Source organism: Rhynchophorus ferrugineus, unplaced genomic scaffold (genome assembly GCF_030347505.1).
Source record: "Rhynchophorus ferrugineus isolate W39M unplaced genomic scaffold, kcgeb_rfMv2 rfM3, whole genome shotgun sequence".
Taxonomy (NCBI): Eukaryota; Metazoa; Arthropoda; class Insecta; order Coleoptera; family Curculionidae; genus Rhynchophorus; species Rhynchophorus ferrugineus.
Window position 1 is genome coordinate 35,413,803 of NW_027472582.1, and position 26,857 is coordinate 35,440,659.

At 29.4% G+C, this 26,857-nt stretch overlaps 1 protein-coding gene across 3 annotated transcripts in view; it reads left to right on the forward strand.

The window, feature by feature from the left end:
- Window positions 1-26,857, forward strand: part of LOC143193345 (scavenger receptor class B member 1) — a 92,560-nt gene that overhangs the window by 22,983 nt on the left and 42,720 nt on the right. For 2 of the 3 annotated variants that reach the window (XM_076399500.1, XM_076399501.1), the window contains exon 2: window positions 17,301-17,492. In XM_076399500.1, coding sequence (XP_076255615.1) covers window positions 17,306-17,492 — 187 coding nt within the window. In that variant the 5' untranslated portion in view covers window positions 17,301-17,305. Of the gene's footprint in view, window positions 1-4,121; window positions 4,234-17,300; window positions 17,493-26,857 lie in introns of those variants that run through there. The other variant, XM_076399502.1, reaches the window with a different exon arrangement.

Here is a 26,857-nt window from a genome sequence, read left to right on the forward strand (position 1 = left end):
CATAAATGTAGAAATGCATATCAATGTTGCTCTTTTATAGATCAATTGTTGGAATGGGCTATTCATTGCTAGCCAGGCAAAAATACAAGAGAAGCATATAATGTGCGACAATGTCATGGGTTGGTCCAAGAAATCCCGATCGGTACTGTAACATAACAGAATGTTGATGGAAAATGTCTTTCGGTGTATATGGTAGAATGTATTACTAGTTGCAAAAATTGAATGAATCTGTTGTTACAAATACGATCGATGTCAATTGACCAAATTGAGTGACATATTGTTGTGAAAACAACAGCGACAGCAAATATCAGACTCAAAGTCATTCTCTGACGTAACAAATTAAGGTCACACAATGCAAGAGTTGTGAAGCGCAAGCTGCAATGGTCTGGAGTTATGTCGCTCCCTTTGAGAAACATAGATTACTCATATATAGATTACTACTTATTTAGAGCGATGCAGTATGGTTTGGCTTGTAAAAACTTATAGAATGTGATGAAGAATGATTAATGTAAAACCTAATATATTAAATATTAGAACATGCAAAAGTTTGATTGTTTTCATTCATTTAATTAACATAGGGATCTCCTAAAATTTATGCAAGATTTAAACTTGCCGCTACTAAAACTTTTATGCAGTAGTATTGGCAATCTAGAAAACCAGTTTGGGTACTTGCAATTTAGTGTTAATATATATTATATTAATATCATTAAGTTATTATATTATTTTTGATAAATATCCCTAATATAATTAAAGTTAGGTGAACACATTAACATTTTTATGAAGCTTATTATAACCTTCATGCCTTCCTTAATTGTAAACCTATGTGATCTTTGTTCATCGAAACCTGTCACTGTTTGTTGCGTCTTTATGCTTATTTGGAAAATGTGATTGGAACTGAAGAAGCAACTTATATTAGTCCCAAAACTGAAGGAGGAAAGTATGTTAACGGGATTAAAATTTTAAAAAAGTATATTATATTTAATAACCACCCTGTGCAATATAATTAATACACTGTCGCGATAAATAAAACCTATAAATATTTTTTATTATTAAACGTAACGAATGATAAACTACGTTTCGATGACCTTATTATTAGTGCAGATTCTTTGTTTATTTAATTATTTTAACAATAAGAGCTTTGATTAAAAATCGATTATTTCAAAAATATATCTTAAACAACAAACGCATTATTATCTTATAGCCCTGTTTTCCTATTGCTTGCTGAGTATTAAATAATACTTTATTAAGATTAAATAATTTTATTAATATATATTATACCAATTTTACTTATTAAATGCCTTTTTAAGATGAAAAATGGTCATTAGATAACATGTAATATATTAACCTAATATATTAACTAATTAAGGTATGCAAAGGTTTAAATATTTTCATTCATTTAAGTAACATGGTGTCCCTTAAAACTATTAATTGATTATTGATTAAGATTACATTACAAACTAATGTGCAAAAAAATTAAAGCGAATGAAATACATAGAAAAATATGATTGACTAGCTGACCCGGCAGATATCGTACTGCCTCAGTCGATCAATAAAATACCTAATAATCAGTAATTAATAAAAGAAGTGCTCTGTATGAATGAATTTTTATTATTATTTTCGATTAATTACATATGCTGTTTCATACTTAAAAAACTGAGTTTTCCTGAAATACTGACTATTTATAATGTTTCAATTAGATATTTACAGACACACACAGTTATGATATAGTTTGTTAATCAATTTAAAGATTTCTGATAAACTGCCTTTTTTCTTTTTTTTTGTGGTGCGTAAATAAAGAAAGATGACGGTTTTCTGACGCGCGAACAGGCGACGTATAATTGTCCATGCGCGAAACAGGGAAACTTCAAGTCGATCCCGCAAACTTCCAGCGACTGGGCTTAAGATTTATTTATGGTCATCGCAATGGCCAGACGTACTGGAAGTTGTAAATGTTTAAAATCGAATGGTAAATCCGTTTGAATCATCGGTATACGCGGGATCAAGGCATCCTCTCCTTTGTATTTTCCCTTTATGATTGTTGCCTCAATGACGTTATTCATCATACTTTTCACAGCCAGTCGTGTTCCATTGCACAGTCGAGGTTGATAATGTTACGCAGCATGATGACAACTGATCCTACTTTTAACTTCGAATTGTGACGTGGTAATCCAGGCACTTTCAGCGAATTTGAAAACTCCGTGGGATAGTTGACTACGTCGTCCAGGTTCATTACTCGTTGCATTCTAAGCCTATCTACTTCATTGTAATTATCTAAAGAACGCAATTCTGACATAGCAATACGACTATTTTCTTGATCTATCTCTATCTGGTCGTCAGTGCGGTTAGCACGTGAGGTAGCTCTTCGCACATTTGATTGACTGCGACGACCTAAGTCAGGTCGTCTAGTCCTCGTCATCGTAAATTGTAATTAATCAAAGTGAAAAAAGTTCTCGCGCACTTAGCAGTAAAGTGTCACTATCACAAAAAATCAACAAAAACAGAGCACACATAAATGTCACTATCACAAAGGATCACCGAATTTAAGAATGTTCTCGCGCACGTAGATTGTCGGCTTCGAGAATCGACATCAAAGAAAAAATAAAATTGTTGTTTTTATTTAATTTCAAGCATTTTCATATTTATTCGCCTTTTAAGCCTTCCCTGGACTTCCACAAAGAATTCAAGATCAAAATTATCTAAATCGGTCCAGCCGTTCTCGAGTTTTAGAGAGACTAACGAACAACGATTCATTTTTATATATATAGATGAATATGAATATAATAAACAAAATATACATAGTAAATGTATTGTATTTGGAAATGTTGTGTTTTGAATATAATTTTAATAATCATATATTTAAAAAAATGTTAAAAGCGAAATATACAAGCTAATTTAATACCACTTTGTAAAAACCATAGATTATCATATATATGACATCATTATTTTTAGTTAGTGAGTTGTGGAGCTCGCAGTGGCTAGTAAGGAGCAATATTCAATCAGTATGATATTGTGATAGAACTGATAGAACTAGCATTTGGGATGAGGCAATGCTTGTGGATTATTGCTGGTCATTACACTTAAATGTCGAGATTCACCAGATTTCAAGTATAAGAGATAATCCAAAAGGCAGCAATCTCATGTGTGGCCAACTGTTTCTTTGTGGGTCCAACGATCAGCAAGATGATTCTCTAATAATTTGGAATATAAATGCCTTTAAAAAAGGACAATGACTATGTGACTAATATTGCTAATATTTACCATCACAAAACTAGAGCTAATATATTTTTTTGTTTGCATTTTTATTCATTATTCTCTCGGAGGAAACAGGCCTTTATTTTTTTAGCAGTTGAATTTCATTATTCTGAGTTTCTATATCAGTGGCAAGCCACTGTTAGACTTCAACAGTATAACCTGTACCTGCAACCTGAATATCCGTCTAACCTGAACAGTAGTAGTAGAAATAACAGGAAATTTTGACATGTGTCGTAAGGATCGGTTAGTAGTTGTTTCAGATAGGAAATTTATTGAGTGTTGTTATTTGGTAGTAAACTAATATCTATATTTAATGTAAAACTTGTCGTCTTCATCTATAATAAACGTAATTGAAACAGTTGTCATTATAAACTTCATCATCTTTCCATACCCAACGCTTGGGGATAGTGTCTTTCTTCAACCTCAATAATCTACTGACTATGGACCTCTTTATGGCCTCAACCGTTCGGTCTTCGAATAATTCTAAATTCCTATTTTTCTTCTCTTAGTTCCTAGTTCTCTATGACGTTGATTCATGTCTTTTTCGGAGATAACTTTTATCGAAAGTCTCGCAAGAATACGTCGACCTTTCATTTTTGAATTCTATATAGTTATATTTTATTATGACCCTTAGTCATATTTGCATGGCATTATAATACTTATTAATATTATAATAATTCCTTATTAAATATAATTTTTTTATATTTAGTTATGATTAGTACAGTACATATAATTATAAGTTTTGTTTTAAATAATAATTATGGTATTTCAAATATCACTCTATATACTGCAATTATGGTTTTATTAAACACAAAGGAGATAAACTTAATATATAAAATAACAATTCGATCGTTTTGTTGACTTGATCACTATATATTTTTTCTTCTGGTTACATAATTGATGCAAAGTCAATTATATATATGTATACTATATGTTGATGAATCTAGAAAAATAGAGTGGTTGAGCGTTAATTAGCTAATGGTATGTATTATTATGGTATGCTAATGGCGTGCCTAGGATTAGTTTATTTGTTACATGTATATTTCCGTCGTATTTTAGATAAATTATTTTATTTATTATTTGCGTGGATAATATATAGCTTAGGTAAAATTATTTATTGAGCTTGACATTTATTGGGACCTTGAATATATTTATGCGTTTTTTCCGCAATAGTTAGTATTTTGATTAAAGAAAAAATGTAGAAAATATCATTATTAATTATTAAACTTTTATAAATAACAATATAATAATATTTACAAAACTTTAAAAAATCAATAAAATTAAAATAGTGTTGAGTTAGATTACGTGATTATAGGATCGAAATATCTGCGTGTAAATTTTTGGGGGCATCAGAGTGCTGTGGAATTAAATGATTTTTGAAACGTGTAACATCTAGATGGCGTTTCCAACGAAACATGGTTATTCTATATTTTAATAAGTATTGTGTGTGCTTCATAAGGAGACTTCTTATATAATTTGCAGATGCAATAATATTACTAACTACATGAAAGCAAACAGTTGCATTATCTTTTCTATTATTGTATAAGGTGATAGGTCTTATGGGTTATCTATGAATTGGGTGTTGTTTTATAATTACCAACAGTATTGTCCTTAACATTGGCCGAGAAATAATACCTTAGCTGTAAGAAGTGCGTTGTATTCTTCAACACTAATGGGAAATATTGATAAATTATTATGTCGATTCATACATATTGAATGTTATAAGAAGAAACATAATTTTTGGTGCGGTAGGTCGCCACTAGGCGGGGTAAACTTAAGGTAACAGACTAATGGGATCTTGTATTAGCTTTTGTGGCTGCAAGTATACATTAAGGACCGCTGCTATTTTCAAATTTTGCAATTAACTTATAATAGAGCAAAAGAGCTAATTTAAAAATGATATGTTACCAAAACTTATTTTCACAGTATTTTCAATATAATATCAGAAATGCATTTGATATATAAATTTAATTAAAGTAATAAATGTCTGTAATTAAACATGTTAAAATATATGCATACTACTGAAGAACTAACAATCAGTAACATTTTTTAAATTGCAATTAATTAAATCTAATTTAAATTAACATAAGTGTATATTACTTGTCAGTGAACATTATAACAAAGTATCATAAGTAAAATTATTTTCAGAACTGTAACAAATTCAGAGCATCAAATATAAGTATATATAATCTTTCCTTACTTTTATGTTACAGTGTATAGGAAAAAAATAATTCTGAAATTAATACCTGATTTTCGAAAACTAATAAATAGTCAAAATAATAGATACCAGGGTCAAAGAATAAAATCTCATATAGTCATATATCTTATTGCATTAATCATTACACATCTTAATAATTACCAATGCTTTAAAATATTTACAAATGTACTTTTAATAATTCATAATCTATTTATCGTATGTGTTCCATCTATGTAAATTATATAGTCATATTCATTTTAAATCCTGCATATTTTCATTACTTCATTTATATATTCATATAGTCCTTGTCTTTTATCCATATTTCTCATCTAAAATATATATTACAAAAATAATAAATATTCCGCGCTGATTAAAAGAATAATTTTTTTAACTAAGTTTTTTCTTAAAATTGCATCGTTCTTTGCTTATTTATTTCACTCTTCGATCTCGCTCTTGCAGATAGCTCATGTTTTTTTTGTCTTTTATAGCTTTTGTTTATCTATATATCTTGTAAGTAAATGTTTGTCATTCTCGAATGTTGTTAATCTATTTTGGGATAAAATTTTCACATATGTCGGGCTTTTCTCGCACAGCTGTATATACCTTAAAAAGCCGATAAAGCAGGCGCATTAATTTGTTTTCTCTGCAAAATATGTAAAATATAACTTTATGTATGGTCACTATTCTTAATCGTTTCTTTAATAATTTCAACAATATGGGAATGACACAAAATATTGCTTAAAATTAAATAACTTCGTTTAATAATGTTTTTATCATCTCATAAAAACCCAATCATCCCCTGCGAGATTCGAATGCTAAATTTCACGCCTCCAGATGTCTCAGGTCTTTTCTTCAAAAAGGGAGGCAAAGTTTTCGATAAGCCAGTTAATATCCAAGGTTATTTCGGACATTTTAACTAAATAGTTGTTCTGATAAAGAAACGTTTGTAGTTTTTTGACAATAGTTCGCTGTTAGATAGACTCACTGTTAGATTCTGACCATGAAGCCTATCAATTTCCACATCCTGATTGCTTATAAAATATATTTGTAAGAATTAATGATCTACATCTGGTAGTGGTGTTAACTTATATCTGGAAAAATATGAATGTTACTAAAAAATTTTTATGGTATAATGCCTTGAAAATAGACACAAAATTGTCCTATACATTATGGGTTGTGCCAAAAGACGCCATTTGGAAACAACTATTATATTTTTGAATGTTGGTCACTAAGTGGTTTCAATAATTTCTCGTCCCAGAAACTAATGAGCGTAATGAATCTCGTAGTGAATGAATCCGATTGTGGTAATTTTACTTTTCTACCGGCATAATATATTTCAGGAACATATTGGAATACTTACAGAAGCACTGCGTCTGTGGAGTCATTCCGTTTCATTGTTTCATGCTCGCTTTTGTTGTACTTGATGTGCACGAACTTGTATTCTAAGCCTATCTACTTCATTTGCTCTCATATTAGAACGCAATTTTGAGATAACACTACGAATAATAATTTTTGTCACTCGCTGTTTATTAGTGCGGTTAGTATTGGAGGTAGTTAGCAGTAGTAGTAGTAGTAGTAGTAGCATTAGGTAGGCACATTTAACAGACTTCAATTCCCTAAGCTAGGTTGTCTTCTCCTTGGCATTAAATAATAATAAAAGTAAAGATATTTCTCGCGCACTAAATTTGTGACTAAAATATAACTAAAGTGAAATAAATTTACAAGGTGTTTTACCCATAAACTGTCACCACATATTTTAAACTTATTCTTGGTAAATATTTACCTGACAACATTTATAGTACAATAACTATAATACCTGCATCTCTATGAAATATAAAAAGTGTTAACGTATTAAACGGTATGGCGATAAAATTATCTTCAATGCTCAATAAATTATATATTCTAATCGCGGATTGAAAATAGTGGCCGGTAGTTTTAACCGATATTCAACACCTTTAGTCACAAAGAAATATATATTAAATATTTGACAATAAACAAAAGTGTCAATTCATTGTGACAGTAAAAGTATTGGTGACAGTGACACTTTGCATGGAGAAAGTACATATCAGGGGTGTGCAACTCCAATGGTAAGTAGTGGGGCAAAGTGTTGCTTAGTTCAATCATTGGCGGCGCTGACAGCGTGAATTTGATTGGTTAGTTTAAAATAGTTATGTAGAAACCTGTAAGGAAATTACTTTGCTTTGATTGGTCTGCCATTTCGCCTGATTATTTTGTGACGTCACATTTATTGGACAATAGTATTTAAATGAAAATCAAATTTAATTTTTAAAATTAATGTATTAAAATAAAATCCTATACAAATATACATAAGTGTAAATAATATAAATATATATATATATATATATATATATATATATATATATATATATATATATATATAGACAAAAAGAAAAAAAAACAATTATAAACTCTATTCTAGGCAAAATAAAAATATCTATAATTCTTCTATAATGCCTTTCCATATTTGCCATCAATTTTATGGGATCTATTAGAGTTCTAACTTATCTTGATATATTGAAGGTAAACTTCAAATCCTTCCCTGTTGATATTGCATTAACTTCATTAAACCAAAAAAACAATCACACCTCATAATAACTTAAAATTTGGTCTTGAAAATCATTATGGATTGGACAGTTGAAACACTAAATATTTATGTGTTTTTTAAAGATATTTAGATTTAGATTAGAGTATTTAATCTATGGAACTACTTAATATTCTATAGACAAATATTGCATGCTATCTCTTTTTCACAAGTTTTCTTAAATAGCCTGAAATAAGACTAAAATACAATATTAGACTCTTGTTTTCCTCAGAGCAAAGTTCTCTGGAACTGAAAATATAGACTCAACTGGTGATTTAACAACCTCAAGTGGTACTAGATCTCCCGTTAAAAAAGAATATAAGTTATCTAACATGTTCATCTTCTTCACAATTTTCTCCGGGAGAATGATGTGAAAAAATTGAAGTGATGATGAGCCCTTTTAAAGATTTCTCGAACATACTAGATGAAGGATGCTGTTTCTACCTTCATGACCTCTAATAGATCCAACAAAATTCTTTAAGAAATCTTGGTTAAGATTTGTTAAACAAATGTAGTTATTTGTAAATTTAGACACAATAGATTTCTTTAAGGTAAATAATCCCCTAAAAGTAGCAATTAAATTTGGATTGATGACACCGTAACAAATATTTTCTTAACAAGGCAATCAAATTTAAATATACAATAGCTCTACTATAAAATTATTGAACACTGATTGTTCTAAAAAATTAAAGTATTACAAATATTTTAAGGATATTTTACAATTAAAAATAGTATTTATTAGTACTAATTATCCAGTTATCTTAATTATTCCGTTCTGTAAGACTGTATTTCTTTATGTAGAGACATCACACTGACAGCATACGAACATGTGGGTAGATTAATTGAATTTTATAACCACTAATATCTTCATAAGTAGGTTTTGATTTTCTGTAAACAAACAATATATAAACAGACATGTAGTAGATAGATAATTTTATATGTACCTGATAAAAGCAATGTTGGATATGCATTTACCATAATATCTGTTCGTGAAGGAAAGGTAATACTAAATTTTTCACTAAAATGTCCGTGACAGACACCATGAGGTTGATATATTTGCATTGTGGTTTATCCAGGTAACTTACTATTATTTACTTGATTAACCCAATTTTTGGTAAGGAGCGAGATCATTCTTTGGGAAACGATGTAGATTTCCGTAGTAGATTTTTACCCCGGTACACTACATCTTTTACTACACTGACGCATTGTCATCAATTTTTATATTATCACTCCATAATAATTAATGTAAAACAGAAAATATGCACAACGTAAAACGAAGATTTCTTAATCTAAACAAAAACCAAAACCAACAAACAACAAACTTAAAATTGGACGCCCATAGAAAATGCTGACTTAATACAATTTGATCGACCAATCACGTTCCATGTTAGTGGCGGCACCAGGAATTTAAACTAGCCAATCACAATTTGCGATCACAGCGCTACCGTTGATTTAACTAAACAAAACCTTTCCCCAAGGTCGCCTATACCGTGAAATTTCTATTTTTCTATGGTACATTTTGTTGTTTTGACTACTTTCCTCGCAAATATTCCAAATTTTCTCTCCATGTAAACTTTGCCTGAATCTCTACAGATAATTCAAAATTAAAATTAAGCAAATTTGTTCAGCCTAATGAACAGTAATTCATTTTTATTAATATATATTAAAAATTAATTTCTCTTGACCTCTGGCTGATGAGATCATAAGTTAAATGAGCCACTGGATCAGCTAAATGCCGTAAAACTGCAGGAACAAAAAAAATTGACAAATTTAAATATTCGAGAAGACGAGTCCTTGTGCCTAAAAACTTTAGGCTTTCCATGGGAAATATTACAGTTGTCGTATTTTTTATGATGATATATGATGATCATTTATATCAATTAAAATTGTGCCGGCGTGGTGGGTACAGTGGTAAAGGCGATGGGACGGTCCTCCTGCTATTGCGATAGCCGCGGGTTCGAATCCTGCTGGGGCATGGTCGTAAATTTATGTTTGTGATTGTTTAAAATTTGTGAATGTTCTGTGTGAATGTCACGCCAGTAACCAGGCTGGGTAAGACCTGATGTCTTCTGGGATGATTTCTAAAGTTGGTCACTCGCCAGTCGGTAGGCTTCATGCTGAGGACTGTGGTTCGGAGCCCACGTTAAACTTTAGATCCAGTCTAGATAAACCCATAGTTGGTTAAAAAACAATTATATTGTTTTATTATTTTTTAAATTACGGAGTCACTTATATTCTGTACTAAAATTATATATATTATTATAATCATCAAATTACATAATATATTTAATATTAAATATTTAAATATTATATATATATATATATATATATATATATATATATATATATATATATATATATATATATATATATATATATATATGTATATATATATATATATATATATATATATATATATATATATATATATATGTATATATATATATATATATATATATATATATATATATATATATATATATTAATATAAATTAATTAATATATTTTTCTTCATATCAGTTCAACAATAACATTATACAGACACATCTGATTATTTTACATAAAACATATGTGAAAACTTTGCACTTGCCTTAAAAATTTGAGGTTTTCCCTCGATTTCCCTCCTTTCCTCCATTAGATCCTGACTTAGTTCCAATGGGACCACCTCGGAAATGCATTCTTTCGAATAAAAAAATTGACCGAAAAATAAGCGCATATATATTTAAAAAAATATACTGCGGAACATAGAACCTCCTCCTTTTTTGAAATCGTTTAAAGTGTCTTTGCCAGTTAATATGTCTTTTTATAAGTAAAATTTGACAATATTTTTCGGTCCAATCAGTAATAGTTTTCTTGTAAGACACTGTATATTGCTAGATTCCATAAGTTAAAACTGCTACGTATAATTTAAATGTAAACAGGAATGTTGTCTGATGGCAATAAAAGATTAAACTTGTATCATTAAACAGCACTAAATTACTTTCAATTTTTTTGTAAGCTTTGAAAACATTTTGTTTATATATAATTGGTGTTCAAGTTAATGTCAAGTTTAAATTTAAATAACCAATTAGGGAAGAAATTCTTCTTAATTAAGCATTTATATCACATTAATTATATACAAGATTTTTTTAAAAGCTCGTGAAAATAAAAGGGAGATTTCTGAATTCGTAAGTGAAACATGAGATTTATAACAGTAAAAATACTTTATTTTGCGATATAATTTCTTTCGAATTCAATGTACTTATTCCTATTATACATTAATGTGATTCTCTAATTTATGGGTCCCACTGCGTTGGTTTTTGTCAAATTTTGCTGCCGGTTGCTGAACATCGGAAGAAAAGATTAAGTGTTTTGAGAAGCCAGAGAAAGCTAATTGTTGAATAAGCTGGATTTGTATTTCGATTGATGTATATTTAATTATTGACTGGTTGATATTGATATTGATGGATTTTATTATTTTTGGACGGTCCTGTACACCTTGACTTTTTTATATTAATTTATTTATTAAAAAGTGTACAATTGACGATTAATTTTCTGTCTTAACATATTAAGAAATAACTACAACTATTAGTTATTTTACACTGAATCATGTAATATATCAATAAATTGAGATGTTTTTTTCATTTGAAGCATTTAATGATATTACGCATATTTAGAACATTCTTTAATTTCTAGGTCTAGGTCATGGAAATCACAAACGAGTAATTATCAAGGCAATGTACTACAAACTTCAGCATTTTACTTTGTAATCTTTGAATCTCTTGGACATTGGAGTCACTGGCGCAGCTCCACATCTGGATACCATAGTTCTACACTAGTCTTAGCATCTGCTTCTGTGAAATAAATTTGTTGCAAATTGCTAAGAGTTTTGCCCAAGCAAGCAATATATTTTCTTGATATTGATGTTGAGTTTATTGTTTCTTATTATATACACTTTCTACCTGAGCTTGGATTCCAGGGTCATGCCAAGATATTCTGCGGTGTTGACATATGGAATTTTTATTCCTTTGCGACACTTTAGTCTGATCCTTTTACCTGTAAAACCTATGTGTCTCTTATTGATTTAATCATTTTTTCATTTCAAAATCAAATTCATTTTTTGATCTAGATGGAAAGTTTATCATGGGCGGTTTTCGGGTTGAGCTTTCTACAATATCGGCTATTGCTAATATTGACGTATTATCAACAAAGCTGGCGATTGTGCTATATTGTGTTGTGAGGAAATTACTGATATAAAAAAGCTAGAGCACTGGCCCCAACACACTTTTCTATAGCACGCCAGCCTTTATCAGTTTAAGATCAGAGTATGTTCTTTCGTGTTTAACCTGGAAGTATCAATTAATCACATAAGATTTTAATAGCATATAGAATTAGCTAGGGATATGTTACTTTATTTTATATAGTTGGCCTTTATCTCACACTCTGTCAAAAGCCAGTGCACTATTGAGAAAGACAACAGAGCGCACATATTTATTTCCTGGAGACTTTTTAATATATCTCTAATTCTATGTACTTGGTCAATTGTTGGTGAGATTATACCAGCTCTTTATGATCAATAATATTCACTTCAGATTCATTTAGATTTTAGCAGGTTTTGGTATTATTATGAATTCAACAATTTTTCATGCATCTGAAACATAGCTTGATCGAATGCGAGCGTTAAACAAGTTGGCTAATTTATCTATTAATCTTTTAAGTATCCTGTCACAAGGCAACGCTTGGTGCTCTTTTTCATATGTTAGGAAGTATTTTAGGAGTTGCATTGCAATCCCTTCAGAACAGTTATTAGGATCGAGATACGATAGTTCATTATCCCCTTAATTTTAACAGATACGTTCTTCTTAATGTTCTGCAAATATTGTTGATTTTTTGGAGATTATTTCATCTTTCTTGTCAGATCTTTATGAATGTTTATATCCAACTAGCCCAGAATATTGCATAGCAATCTAGGTTTTTTATACTACTAGCTTAACGGTCTGGGAATAACAATCGTCGTCCATTTTATACATCATACTTTGCAGCCGATAAGTCGGATTTTTTAGCTTTTTGTTTAGATTCGGAATCATATTCTCATTATTTTTATTTTGCATATTAGAATCCATTTAATAATAGTTTATACTCAATTTCGAAACCTGTGGTATGTATAAAATTTCATTTCATTACCCAAGTTTTAGTTTTAGTGCTGACTAATAGATAGTGTTTCTCAAACTTATCGTGTAGCATGACTGCTGATTTAGTTTACACATTGTTGATGGCAAAATTGACAGGAATGTAGGTTAATGATAAAATTAAAGTGTTTTAGAAATAGAGTTAGAGACAGATATAGTCATTCTGGCCTTTTATACGCGCGTATTGCATGGTAACAGTTGTCGGGAATGGCCAGCCGCTGGTTCCTTGAGCCTTCATCATATATTTCATAGTTAATAAATTGGTTTTATGCCAGCAACGTAAAAATAATAACATTGAATTCAGATTTATAAAAGTTACCAGTCAAGTCAGTTGTCATTTTTATAAAGAATATTATAACTTTTATACAATTGAAGTGAGTTAATATTCCAGATACACTAATCATGAACTGTGGTAGAATATTGAAGAATATTAAGTAAAAAAGTATTAATATTACACTTGGTAAGACAACTAATAACTGCAAGTAATAATTCTAAAGAGTATCCAATAATATCACAATGGCCAGTTGGTTACTATGAAAATAGCGTTATTGGAAACAAATGCCCTATATTTGCTAAGATCTCCTATGAATAAGAAAATCTCTTATGCATATTATACCAGATTTCTGCTTAGATTGTTTTACTTTAAAGGCCTTTGTGAAAAAAGTGAAAACTTTTAACTATTTGAAATTTATCAAAATAAACAAAGCACTACAATAATGTTTTCCGGTCTATAATATCTAATTATTGATATATATCACTGATATGTTAAAGAATTTTTGGTAGCCCTGTTAATAAAAATACGGTCTGATCTAAAACGATTCTAGAAACCGCAATTGATAATAAATTCGTTCCCTGCTATTTTGGATGGGCTATAGATGTTAGTTTTATGTCCTCGAATTACATGATACCAATCCTCACGCATTGCATATGGGCGGTGCCTTATTATTAGTAACTACAATTTTGCAGGATATATTCTGTAACACTTGGTTTTCATTTCTTGTATGTTCTAGCAATTTAGTCTTTGACAACAATAGAATATCCTACATTTACATATACTGTATTACTCTGATTTGATTGATTTGTTTATCAAATAGTCAATTTTAATTTGTAAATTATTCGATTTAAATCAAAGTCTTGATATGACAATAGTAATTTTTATAGTATTTTAATTTATTTTCGCCATTTTATGTCGAAATATCTCGCTATTATATTAAAATATTTAGTTTGAAATTAAATACTGTTGAACAGAAATAAAATTCTAATTATACGAATGAATACTATTAAATTATTATTTATACTAAAAATTAATATTTCATAGTAATATATATATATATACATATATATATATATATATATATATATATATATATATATATATAGTGTAAAATAAATTGTATTTAATATGACATAAACAGACATTCCAATATTAATTAAGCTATTTACATTTTTATTACTTTGTGCTACTATATTCGCCTTGAGACCAACCAACTTTGTAATTAATTCTTGTGCGGATTTCGACATTCGAAAATACAATTGTTGGGTTATTTCATTATTTTCAAACTTGATATTATCAATTAGTACTATATGAAAAAGGGAGTGAAAAGAAAAGCACAATGAAGATTTTACTTTACGAAAACATACCGACTATCTTGATAAGTATTAATATGCCTATAAACTTATATGTATTTTGATACTTTTTCACTTTAAAAAGGCAAAAATTGGTACTATACTAAACAAAATATTTTTCTTCATTCTGACATTAAGGCGATACAGTGTCTAGTGAACGAGGTTGGTTAGGTCGATCCAATCATCGATCCATTTTGGCAATTCTTTAGAATGACTAAATTATGCAAAATTATGTGCCACCCAAGCTAGCTGTATCAATCTGAACAAGCTATAATCAGAAGGTACTGTTTCTGGTATGTACGCTGGGCGTGGCAAATTTCCCATTTGATCTATGGCTGTGTGTCTTTTACAACTCTTATTTCAACATTTTATCGATTAAGAGGATTGCGTCTGTTACTCATATTTGCTGATCATTGTTGAAACAATATATCATTGAATTTGTTCAACTGACATCGGTATGTATCTGTACTAATAGTTTCTTTCCATTTCAGCTAGTTGATATACATAGAAATATATTAAGGTCATGAAAATTCCACTTTGGTGTCGATGTGAATGGAGCTCCTGGACAAGTTTCTAGACATAGTTCACAGTTTTTCATAGTCAGTCATAAACGCATTTCATAGACGTTTCAGAAACTGTTTTTCGCCTGACAAACAAGGAATTCGCGATATTGAAATGACATTTTCAGTCAATTGTCGATCTGTGTTTTAGTTCAATTCATTATCTTCGAAATTTTCTGGCCTTCCAAGTTAGTTCTTGAGCATGTTATAATAATTACCGTAATTATTACCAACATTTTCGAAAAGTATGTGATGGGTTTTGAATCAATCAACGGAAATAATGAATGTTAATAGTGCAAATTTGAACGTTCCATAATTAGCATCCGTATATACTGAACAATTCGATAATACTAAATGAAAAACCTATATTATGTTACATTATATTAGATTGTTTAACAATTGTTTATATTGACACTTTGCATTTTTCCAATAAATATCGCTGATCAAAATACATGCTACTATGTATATTGCAAGAATCATTCACTTCATTTTTTACATTCCCAGTTTTGTCATGATGTACAGCCAGCTGTGTTTTCAGATATATATGAAATGTCTGGAATAGCATGGATATAGCGTTTCACCATGTATTAAATATTTGTTAGTGTTTACTTAGATCGCCTTTGTTCTAGTACAAACAGGAGTAGAAATTAAAAACTACCTAACGTTACTATTTATTCATATGTATACAGATAAATCTCGGGAACTGCTCGCTTCCTATGTAGAAATTTTGATGACAAATTCGATTTCATCTGATGGCCCAAATCTCGACTCAAAGATCGTATAAAGTAATTTAGTATACTTTGAAGTTTGTAGCTCAAAATGGAGTATCCTTTCAGAAACTTTATTTATAAAAGTATAAGTCGACATATTTCGTTCTCCAAAAGAAAAGACTAAATAATATTTTTCTATTAAATATAAAAATTAGACATAGACTGGAAAAACAGTGCAGCAGTTTGTAATACATACATATATATATATAGAACTCTTAGTGATAGAAGATGAAACAGATGCTTTACAGATGACAAATTTAATGAAATAAGTTTTCTTAATTTCAAAACAGGGGATAAAAATGAGATTCATGTATTCATTAAATATTAGTTTTTGATGCGAAAAAATACGTTTGAACAGTGGCATAATAGCCGTTATGGAGATTCTACAGCAGTAATGTCAATTATATTTTATTGGTATATTGAATTTGAAAAGGTTGTCCTATAAACACTAATGCCTCAGGCTAAAAATAGCTATTGTTTTCAAAAGTATAAATAATGATGTAGCTTTAGAGAATCATACAAATCAGTCAAAGAATAACAACGCGCCGACGACTCTTAACTTAACTGTTATGTTGGTGCATCAAATCAAATTTCTAACATGAAAAAATATTTTCCTCAATTCAACAGAATGCTTATTGAGTGATTTTCTATATCATATACTTTATAAGACTATTATAACAGGATAATAGGACGGTCCTTTTACTGCGATAGTCGATGGTTCGATTCCATCAGGGTATTGATGAATTTTATATTTATTATGTTGATTATAATTGTAAATATATCTAGACAACATTATAAAACCCAACTAGGAATATGTACTTTCCAGTCACGCCAGTAATTAGTCTGGGTATTCCAGATAAACCCTCCTTAAAAATAGTTTAAATATTGTAAATTATCCTTTGATATTGTTATAGAGATACAACACAATGTTTTTAAAAATTAATATACTATTTTAATATTGTTTCTATTTTCGTGTTCATAGTAGTAAAACTACAGTCGGCATAATATTGATTTTACATAAAACCTTCAAATAAATTTTACACCTTTAAATCAATATATTAAAACTAGTTCAATATAACTAATGTTAGCTATTCAATAAATCATGATTTATGTCTCTTTTTCTAGTTATAATGAAGCTGAAACGTGCCATCACTGTCATGCCCATAATTGGAAGCAGGAAATTCTCCAAACAGGATCTGTCGGTTGTAGAAAAAACTGAAGATATCTTGGTTAATTTGAGAAGAGTATCTGAGACATTAGGAGTAAAACAGGCAAAAAATTTATATATCAAGAAAGCCAGGAGTTTATCGAGATGGAGTAAGTTATTATACTACTTTCGTTTTTGTTCTCGTCTTTTGTATTTGTTTTGTTATGAGAATAAAGTAATAAGCACTTTTATGAACGGACAGTAGTATGAACAACTTTTGTGTTCATTTTCCAAAGAAATAGTAATTAACATTGACGTAATTCATATTAATAATAAAAATAAAGGTGGGAAAAAGTAATTTCACTTTTTTATAAAATATGGTAATAATACTTATTGAATGAAGTTATACTATAACGTGTTAAAAAGGCAATTCATAGAACACTTAAAATATTGAGGACGTCAAAAGCCATTATGTTATAATAATTTAGATTCCAGTAAGTAATTAAACAGTCTTCGATAGAAAAAATCTATACAATTTTATTACATATGAATAAAATTTGGTTTTGAATATTACGTAAATTATTAAGTATTGCGTAAATTATATTTTATTTAGCAAATTTACTTTCAATATAGTTAAGCATATAAAGCTATTTGCTTGAATAGTAACCTGTAAAAGGATTCGGGATTGATTCTTCAGAACAGGATTAATGTTAATGTACAATGTGTTTCATGATGAATGTTCACGTTCTTTTGTGAAATTGAGAAGGGGTCTTCAGAAGTACACGAATTTTCCTATGTTAAAATATCTGGAATTGATCGAGTTATCTGCTAGGCATATACTTGTATTGGTGTGGTGGGAATTTTCTATTGCTGCAATAGAGCGTGAATAGCAGACTGTAAACACCATTGTCCTTGAAGATGAAACTTGAACATACTACAATTCCTGTCGGCTAAGCCGAGGATTCAAGCTTGCGCGTGTGGCTTTCTGCGCATTTTACTATGACATTCACTTGATTTTGTAAGCAGGAGGAGAAAGAAGGCGCTTTGGTGAATTGCAAATGAAATTAACTTCCGTTTGAAGATTTACATCATTGATTTTTACGTGAAAACCCCATTTCCCGGGTAGGAATAAATTAGTTACTATGTCTGTGTACTTAATGTGAAAGCACTATGAATTAGACCATGGTGCTATAGTTTATCAAAAACCTTACATTTTGCTGTTCATCACCTTGCAGCCTTGTGTAGGCCAGAACATTTTATCAAGGTTTAGTACACAAGATTGTTAATCAGAAATTATGTGTCCAAATAAATTTTGGGATAGACGACTGGAGAAGAATTTTAGATTTCTCTGATTTTGTTATAGCGATTTCTCTTTCAGATTCCACTCTAAGAGGGGGAATAATAGCTCCACAAAATTCAACATATATAGTTGTTAATGCACTACACAATAATGATACATATATAGTATTAATTTTAAAACAAAATGCAAAAATTTACTTTTTTTCTAATCTAAGTTTTCCAGCTAGAATATTCGTATTTTTCTCTCATTTCGATATTGATATCGATTTGATATATTGATAAATTTTCTAATTTCATTTCATTTCATCTAATTTTCGATTTTTGAAATAATTTTGAAATTACTATCCGTCACTGTTTTAAGTGAAACTAACACTACATTACCTATTAGAATATGCTATTTTATGGAGCATAAACATCGGTATAGTGGCTTTTATATATGTAAATTGAATTATACAATTACAGTAAACACCATATTGTTATTAGAAAAACCCTAATGTTAGCTTAATTACCTATCATTAGCAATAATTAAGGGGAATTTTTAAAACGTTTCTGTTATTCAATTCTGTTAATTTTGCCTATTGGCATTGTTTGGATAAACTGTTTTAATTCCTCAATTATATAATAAATTATTTCTATTTCATAAAAAAATACCAATGAAAATGACGCTTATTAGTATTTTGTATTTAATATTTGTATTTAAGTAATTTTTTGTTTACATGTATTAGGTGTCGGAGATGGTAAGTGGTGTTTTACAGAAAGCTAGTGAACCGGTTGGTGATGCTGGACTAAAATAAAATGTAACAAGATTAAATAAGAATGTATACTTTATATGTCAGATTTTATGTTGTATAACATATTTTACTGTTATTTTAGTTCAATATTTCTTATGGAAATAAAGGTGCTGGCGAGATTTGTCAAGATTAATCTAAATCATTAAATTTAGAATTGTCAACAATATGAAAATTGGTAGAATGTTAGTTTGTAAACCCAGCGAATAATCATCATCAGTTGCTTATATAAATTGGGTATTTGGTGGGATCAGAAGAGTGTGATCGATAATGAACTACCAATAAAAAATAAAACAATAAAACTAGAGAGAGGATTTTTACCGGTTATAAATGAAGCTTTTGGATTTTTCACATATGTCGAAACCAATCAAAAATATTTGGAAACATAAATTCCAAATTACTCGTCCCTTGTAAAAACGAAAATATCGGATATATAACCGCATAAAAACATACACACAAAACAAAATATACCGTTCAAGTTTGGAAAAAATTTTAAAAAAGATCCCATCATATAAATTATGATTTATTACATTAAATTCTTAATTAAACCTCAGAATTGTATTTCGTTGCGCTTATTTTATATTGGTGCTTGATGAGATTATATAAACATACAGCTAAATAAATGAGACAAATAAATTTTATAAATTACCTTAAAATATGTGCTCGTTGATGTAAGGTTCATCCCACCTGGGACTAATATTGTAAAGCTATATTTATATAGCATACGTATATTATCATAAAGAGTGATTGTTGATATACGAATGTATTTAAAAACAAATAAAAGATAGACGAACAGCATCATACTGTGGGAGGAATGCCGAAAATTGATAAACTACAAATAAAGTGTTGACTGATTTATTTTCACATTATTCGTCTAGAGAATCCCCAATATGTATTTTGGAGACTATCAACAAAAACTAAGAAATATTAATGAAAACTAAGAAGCTAGAACCACTCCGTATATCTCGATTTCCTAGGAATAACAAAGAATAAATATTGAAATAGTAAATAAAATTGTGGATGGAATAAAAGTTTAAATGAAGATACCTATGTACAAGGTACAATTAGATTTTAAAATAATACAAATCATTTGGATAGACTCTGAGACAAAAACACATTCCGAAATTAGTAAGACAAACTATGACTTTTTTGTAATAGTTAATAAGTTTCTGCATTTTAAGATATGGGAGACGGACACTGACTCCTGCCAATGGAGATGTATTGTGCATCACCTACTCCCCTTGAGCAGGAATGACCAACAATTTATAGTATCGATATCAGATGGCTAAAACAGTAATTTATATGATCAGCTGCATAGACGCACACAAAACAAAATATATTTGCTAATAGAAGATCTACAACATAATAATGCGAATCATTTTTCAATAAAAATAGATAATCTAATTAATTTTAAAAATGTTAATTATAAGTTCGACATATACGCCACGTAAATCAAAAACGAAATTGAACATTTTGAGATAGAATTCCAATATTAGAGCAAATGAAAGAAATTGTGGAATTTATATTTTTTAATTTTAAAAATTATTTAAGTGTGAAACGCATTGGCCAAAGAAGAATGTCAAATTTCAAAGGCATTAGTAGATTAAATTATATTTTTACAAACTGACTTAATCTTACAAGCTATTTGGAAATATGTCAACCGAGAAAAATATCCCAAAATCACCAAAGGTAGAGAATATATCTATTCTATTGTTTCGGCTCTACATACTTATGCGAACCGGCGTTTACATACTTGTAGCTAACAAAGACACAACGTTCTGTCCTGACTGGTCGTCATTCTGAAGATTAATTATTATTATCTTTGTCAAGATATACGCCTGATTATGATTCCTTGGTTAAAGACATACAGACTAATGCCAGAGAATCCTATTAATGTTGGGACAACAAAGTAAATTCTAAATCTGTCTTTATTGACAGCTACTTTGAACTAATAAATACTGTTAATATTTATCCATATTCTTCTGATTCTCCTTGATATTTTTTGAGTAATTATAAAATAATTATTGTTGTTGTTTTTTACGTGGATAAATATTTATTTGTACTTCAGTAGGAGGCGTACTTCTTAAAATCGGAAGATCTTTCAGTGCTGTATCCTTAAATGCCGGCGGAGCAACTTTAAATGGAAGACAAATAGCTACATTTTATAGTTGAAATAATATTAAAGTGGAAAATGGGTGCGATAAAACATTATTAAACGAAGTTACTTGATTTTACTTGTTTAAGATTTTGTGTTAGTTTCAATGATTCCTGTATTGTTGGAACAATCAGTTATGACATCTTTGGATAAAAAACTATTAAGAATAGTATGATCATGTATTTACGTTTTAAACTTTTTAAAGTGAGAACAAATTACTGTGTCCACTTTATCGGAAGGTATAAAATGCAGCTGTGGAAGAAAAACCGGATGTATGCAAAAATTTCATCCGAACATATATTAACAAAATTCGAGCATAACAAAAACCGTCTATTCTCTTCGTTATACAAGGTATTTGGGTTATTGCAAGCAGCTTTTGATTTAATTTGATGTCTGGCGGATACAGAACACCTTCGTAAAATTCTTCTTGCTTAGAAATTGATAGTATGTTAATGGATAGAGACGTAATTCTAAGGATTATTAAATTTTTTTTGTAAATTTTAGTCGAATTAACTTCTAATTCATTTTAGGTTTCATTAGTAAATACATTTTCTAACAAAGCACTAACCGAATATTGCAGGTAATGTATGAATGAATGCAAAAAAATTAAAATAAATGAATGTTGCAGAGATTGTTTAGAATTATTAAATGGCTCCATAGAATTTTAATTCCTCATTTATTGGCAGGTTGTTAGTTTCCACGTGGGTCATAAGACCAAGTAGAAAGCAATCGGTTAAAGAAAACTCTAGAGCACAAACTAAAAACGAGCTACCTGCATGGGCTAGATTCCAGATTTACATAAAATAATAACTTGAAATAAATTAATTTACTGACAGGAAAAATGTATATATATATAAATAGCTACTATTTTAATGATCGAAGTATAAAATAAATAAGCGTCAACGATGCAATTTCATTTCAAAATATAGGTAATTAAACTGAACTTACATTAATGTGACAATCACCCTTGTATTAATCAAAACTCCGTTTTATACTCTGATGTATAAACATGTTGGAATATTTGTTAAAAATACTGCGTATCTTTGTAATTTTTACTATATATTTTTACTATTTTTAATTTAAACAATATTTATTTTGATTTCTATACCTTAAGCTATTCAGATCAGGCTGACCAGGAAATAAACGTCAGGACTTGTGACATTTGAGAATTTGCTTTTGGTGATAAGTGATATAGTGATAAGTTTATCTATCATTTCTCAGGCAGCAATGACTTAAGTATATTAAATAAATGTACATTTTGCCGCGCCTCAAATCATGCTGCTACTATATAATAGACGTATTTATTGCATAATCTCAGTTTTGTTCTTGATATCTTGTTCTGATATATAAATTATTTAATGAAGATATAAAATAATTCATAAAACTGTATAGAGTTCAGCATTGTTTTTTATATCAGAGGTTTATTAACTTCAATAAACATTTTTGGGCTAGTTATTTCTATTAAGCTTGATATTGACTCATTTTAGATTTATTTACAACTTTTTTACAATTTAATTTAATTTTAGTTACAGTGAATCCGACGTAGTCGTATAATAATCTATAATAATATTAAATATAATAACCATATTATAGCTAATATTATATGTCCTCAATTCTAGTGAAAAATGAAAAATAAGTATGCCATATTTTAAAACTGATTGATACAAATTCAAAACCTCAATTATATCTAACGTTTTAAGTAAATACTTGGAAAATATATGAAAAATGCTATATAGTTTTACAATTTTTGTATATCAAAAATATGAAACATTTTTCATTATAATAACAATAGAATTTTAAATGGGAATTTATAAAATATTCTATTTTTAATAATATTTATATAGGAGCATTTAATAAGTTCCCTTTTATTGAGCATGAATGATTTTTTTTAAATTTCTATTATAAAATTTCATATGAAAATAAATATAATAATAATTCTAGTTGATAACTGATCTATTGGTACCTTGTGTGTATAAACTAATACACTATCAATTTTTACAATTTCTGTGTCAACATATATGAAAAATTTTGCATTATCCTAAATATAACTCGCTTTAAATACTATGCATATTATGCTAAAAACGTGCTGCTTATTTTCTAATACCTTCTTTGATATATAGATATATATTTGTTATAATTATACCATTCAAAATTATCTAAATGAGCTGAATTATATTATATATAGCAATGAAAATTATTACATTTTAGCCCTTTTGCAATTTTGTTGACCTTCCTGATCTACCAAGACAGACAACACTTAATTATTCCTAAATATAATATTCTGTTCAAGATGCTCGACACTATCTATTGCGTTAAATAATACACGTATGTATTAGTGTAAAATATTACTAAGATACGTTCTTATGTTTAGTTTCGTACATAATTTTGATATAAAATCAAGTCAAGATATTGCTTCAGTCACTAATAAATTAAAATACCTCCCAAGCTTGGTTAAGTTACTACATCTATCAAACAAGTGATTTTTAATAAATTCGGTGTCATTTGGCACTAGTGTTGAATTGCCTCGAATTTTATTCAAACAAACTTGTAATTAAATACATCTTATGTTATTTCAGTTCATTTTGGAAACCCTTAATAATTATGTTTTTACTCACTTTTTCCATATTCCTATTTTATTAACGTACACAGATTGTCTTCTACTGACGCCATATATTTTTTAATTTTCGAATGGTAATGCAAAAGAATGTGTAAATAAAGATATATTATGTATATTAAAATCAATTATACGCAGTTTGTCATAATGAAGAACTATTTAACTCAATATTTATTAAACTTAATCTTAATTTTTGTCTTCCACATTTGGCTTTATTGTCAGCCTATCTAAAATACAAACTACAAATTTATTACGTTTTATTATTTAAGTAATTAAGCTTCTTCTGATATAGAGCAGGATATCTCGGGAAATAATTATAGTCAAACTATAACCTAGAACACTACATATAGGCGTTTAACCAACATTCTAAGATATGCAACTGATACAAAACATATTTAAACATTCTAGAAAATATTACAAAATATATGTAATTATCAAAATGTTTCAAAAGCCTAGTATTTTTGTAATCGAATCAAATTTTCGTTTAAAATCTATATTTTGTCGGTCGGCTTCAGTCGACGCAAATATCGCATTTTGGGTTTGCATTCGTGCAGGATTTAAATGAGTCCCGGATCACAAAACTAATGACTATAGATCGAGATGTTTGTTTGCCGAATGAGGTTTGCAGCATTTGGAGATTTATTTGGTGGAATATGAACGATATATTTTACTTATCTTGAACGGTTTCCTAAAGATCTATACTACTTTGACAGAGACTATTTAAGTTAGCATAACTCAAGTTATCGCTCAAACTCTGATGAATCTATAAAATCAAATGTTTCTAAAAAGCAAGAATATTTTTGCAAGCATTTTTATAACTTCTAAAGATATCGAATTGCAAACCACACCTTCGATGTCACCTGTCTTCAGATGTTTAAATGCGATGGGAAAGATTCAAAAGGAAAGAAAATACCTACCACACAAGTTGATCAAAAATTCCATTTTCAAAAGTTTCTATATTGTTTGTTAGACAGAAAATAAGGAGTTCTTCTATGGTGTATTGTCATCGATTATAGGATCGCAACCAAACCAACATCGTTTTTTCGACATGTTGCCAGAGAGATTGGAAAGAATTGTAGGAAACGATGCTAGATATTTGAATCATTACATTATGTACCGATTTTTCTCAATAAATAACATTTTAAAGTGAAAAAAATGTATACCAGTATAAGTAACCTAACAGGTCAATTGAAAGGTCCCCGGCCTGACACAAAGATGGCGCTACTAGAATTAAATCCATTTGTTTTTTAGTTAGCCCTAACCCTCAAGCTACGTGTATAAACTGGACAGCTGCTGTCGGATCACCAGTTTGTGAATTATAGCATTTTGAGTGAAGCAACTTTTTTTATTCTGAAAAAAAATGGATAAAAAGGAATTTCGCGTAAGGAAGGGAAAAAATACAGTTGAAGCAAAAACTTGATACTCGATGCCGAGTTTCCGGACACTGCCCCAGGAAAATCAACCATCAAGTATTGGTATGCTAAGTTTAAACGTGGTGAAATGAGCACCGAGGACGGTGAACGCAATGGATGCCCAAACGAGGTTGTTACCGACGAAAATATTTTAAAAATCCACAAAATAATTTTGAATTACCGTAAATTGAAATTGAATGAAAGAGCAGACACTTTAAAAATATCAATTGACTGTGTACATCATATCATTCACGAATATTTGGGTATGAGAAAGCTCTGTGCAAAGTGGGTGCCGCGCGAGCTCACTTTTCACTAAAAACAATAAGGAGTTGATGATTTGGAGCAGAGTGTAGAAGATGATCAAGCATAATAAACCCAATTTTTTGCGTCGATATGTGACAATGGATGAAACATGGTTCCATCATTTCACTCCGAAGTCCAATCGACAGTCATCCGAGTGGGCTGCATACGATGATCCCGCTCCAAAGCGTGGGAAAACGCAACAGTCGGCCGGCAAGGTCTGTATTTTGGGATGCGCATGGAATAATTTTCATTGACTACCTTGAAAAAGGAAGGACCATCATCAGCGACTCTTACATAGCGTTTTTGGACCGTTTGAAGGACGAAATCGCCGAAAAACGGCCGCATTTGAAGAAAGAGAAAGTGCTGCTTCACTGTTCTTAGTTTATGAATTTATTTATAATTATATAAAACATTTCGTCACATTTTACTAGTGGTAAAAATATCAAGTCTAGAACAAGCATTATTTCTTTATTAGTCATTGTTAGAAATCGAACATTAAATATATTGAGCTAGAAATGTTGATTTTCATACAGATTCTGCTATAAATAAGATTTATTCAAGGTTAATTCACAATGTTCTTGAGATAAAGAGTTACCATAGGCGCGCATATAATAGGCGTTTCCTTTATCCATTTCTAGTTTAGAGTAATATTTATTGTTTAATACAATATCAATTTAACTTGAGAAAATGTTTAAGCCTAAAGAAGATAACATATATACAATAAATCTTTGATGCTTTAGCTTTTTGAATCAAAGCTTTTAATTTGATGAATTTTAATTTATCATTATAAAAGGGTTCTTTAACCAACAGAGGAATTAGTAAATGGAATATTTGAATTGAGAGCAATTCAACTTAAAAACGGAGATATTCCAGAATATGAGAAAGCGGTGAATTACACATATTTGTTTTATAATATGCATCATATTGTTAACTTGTGAGCTTATGAGTAATGGGTTTCCTTCAT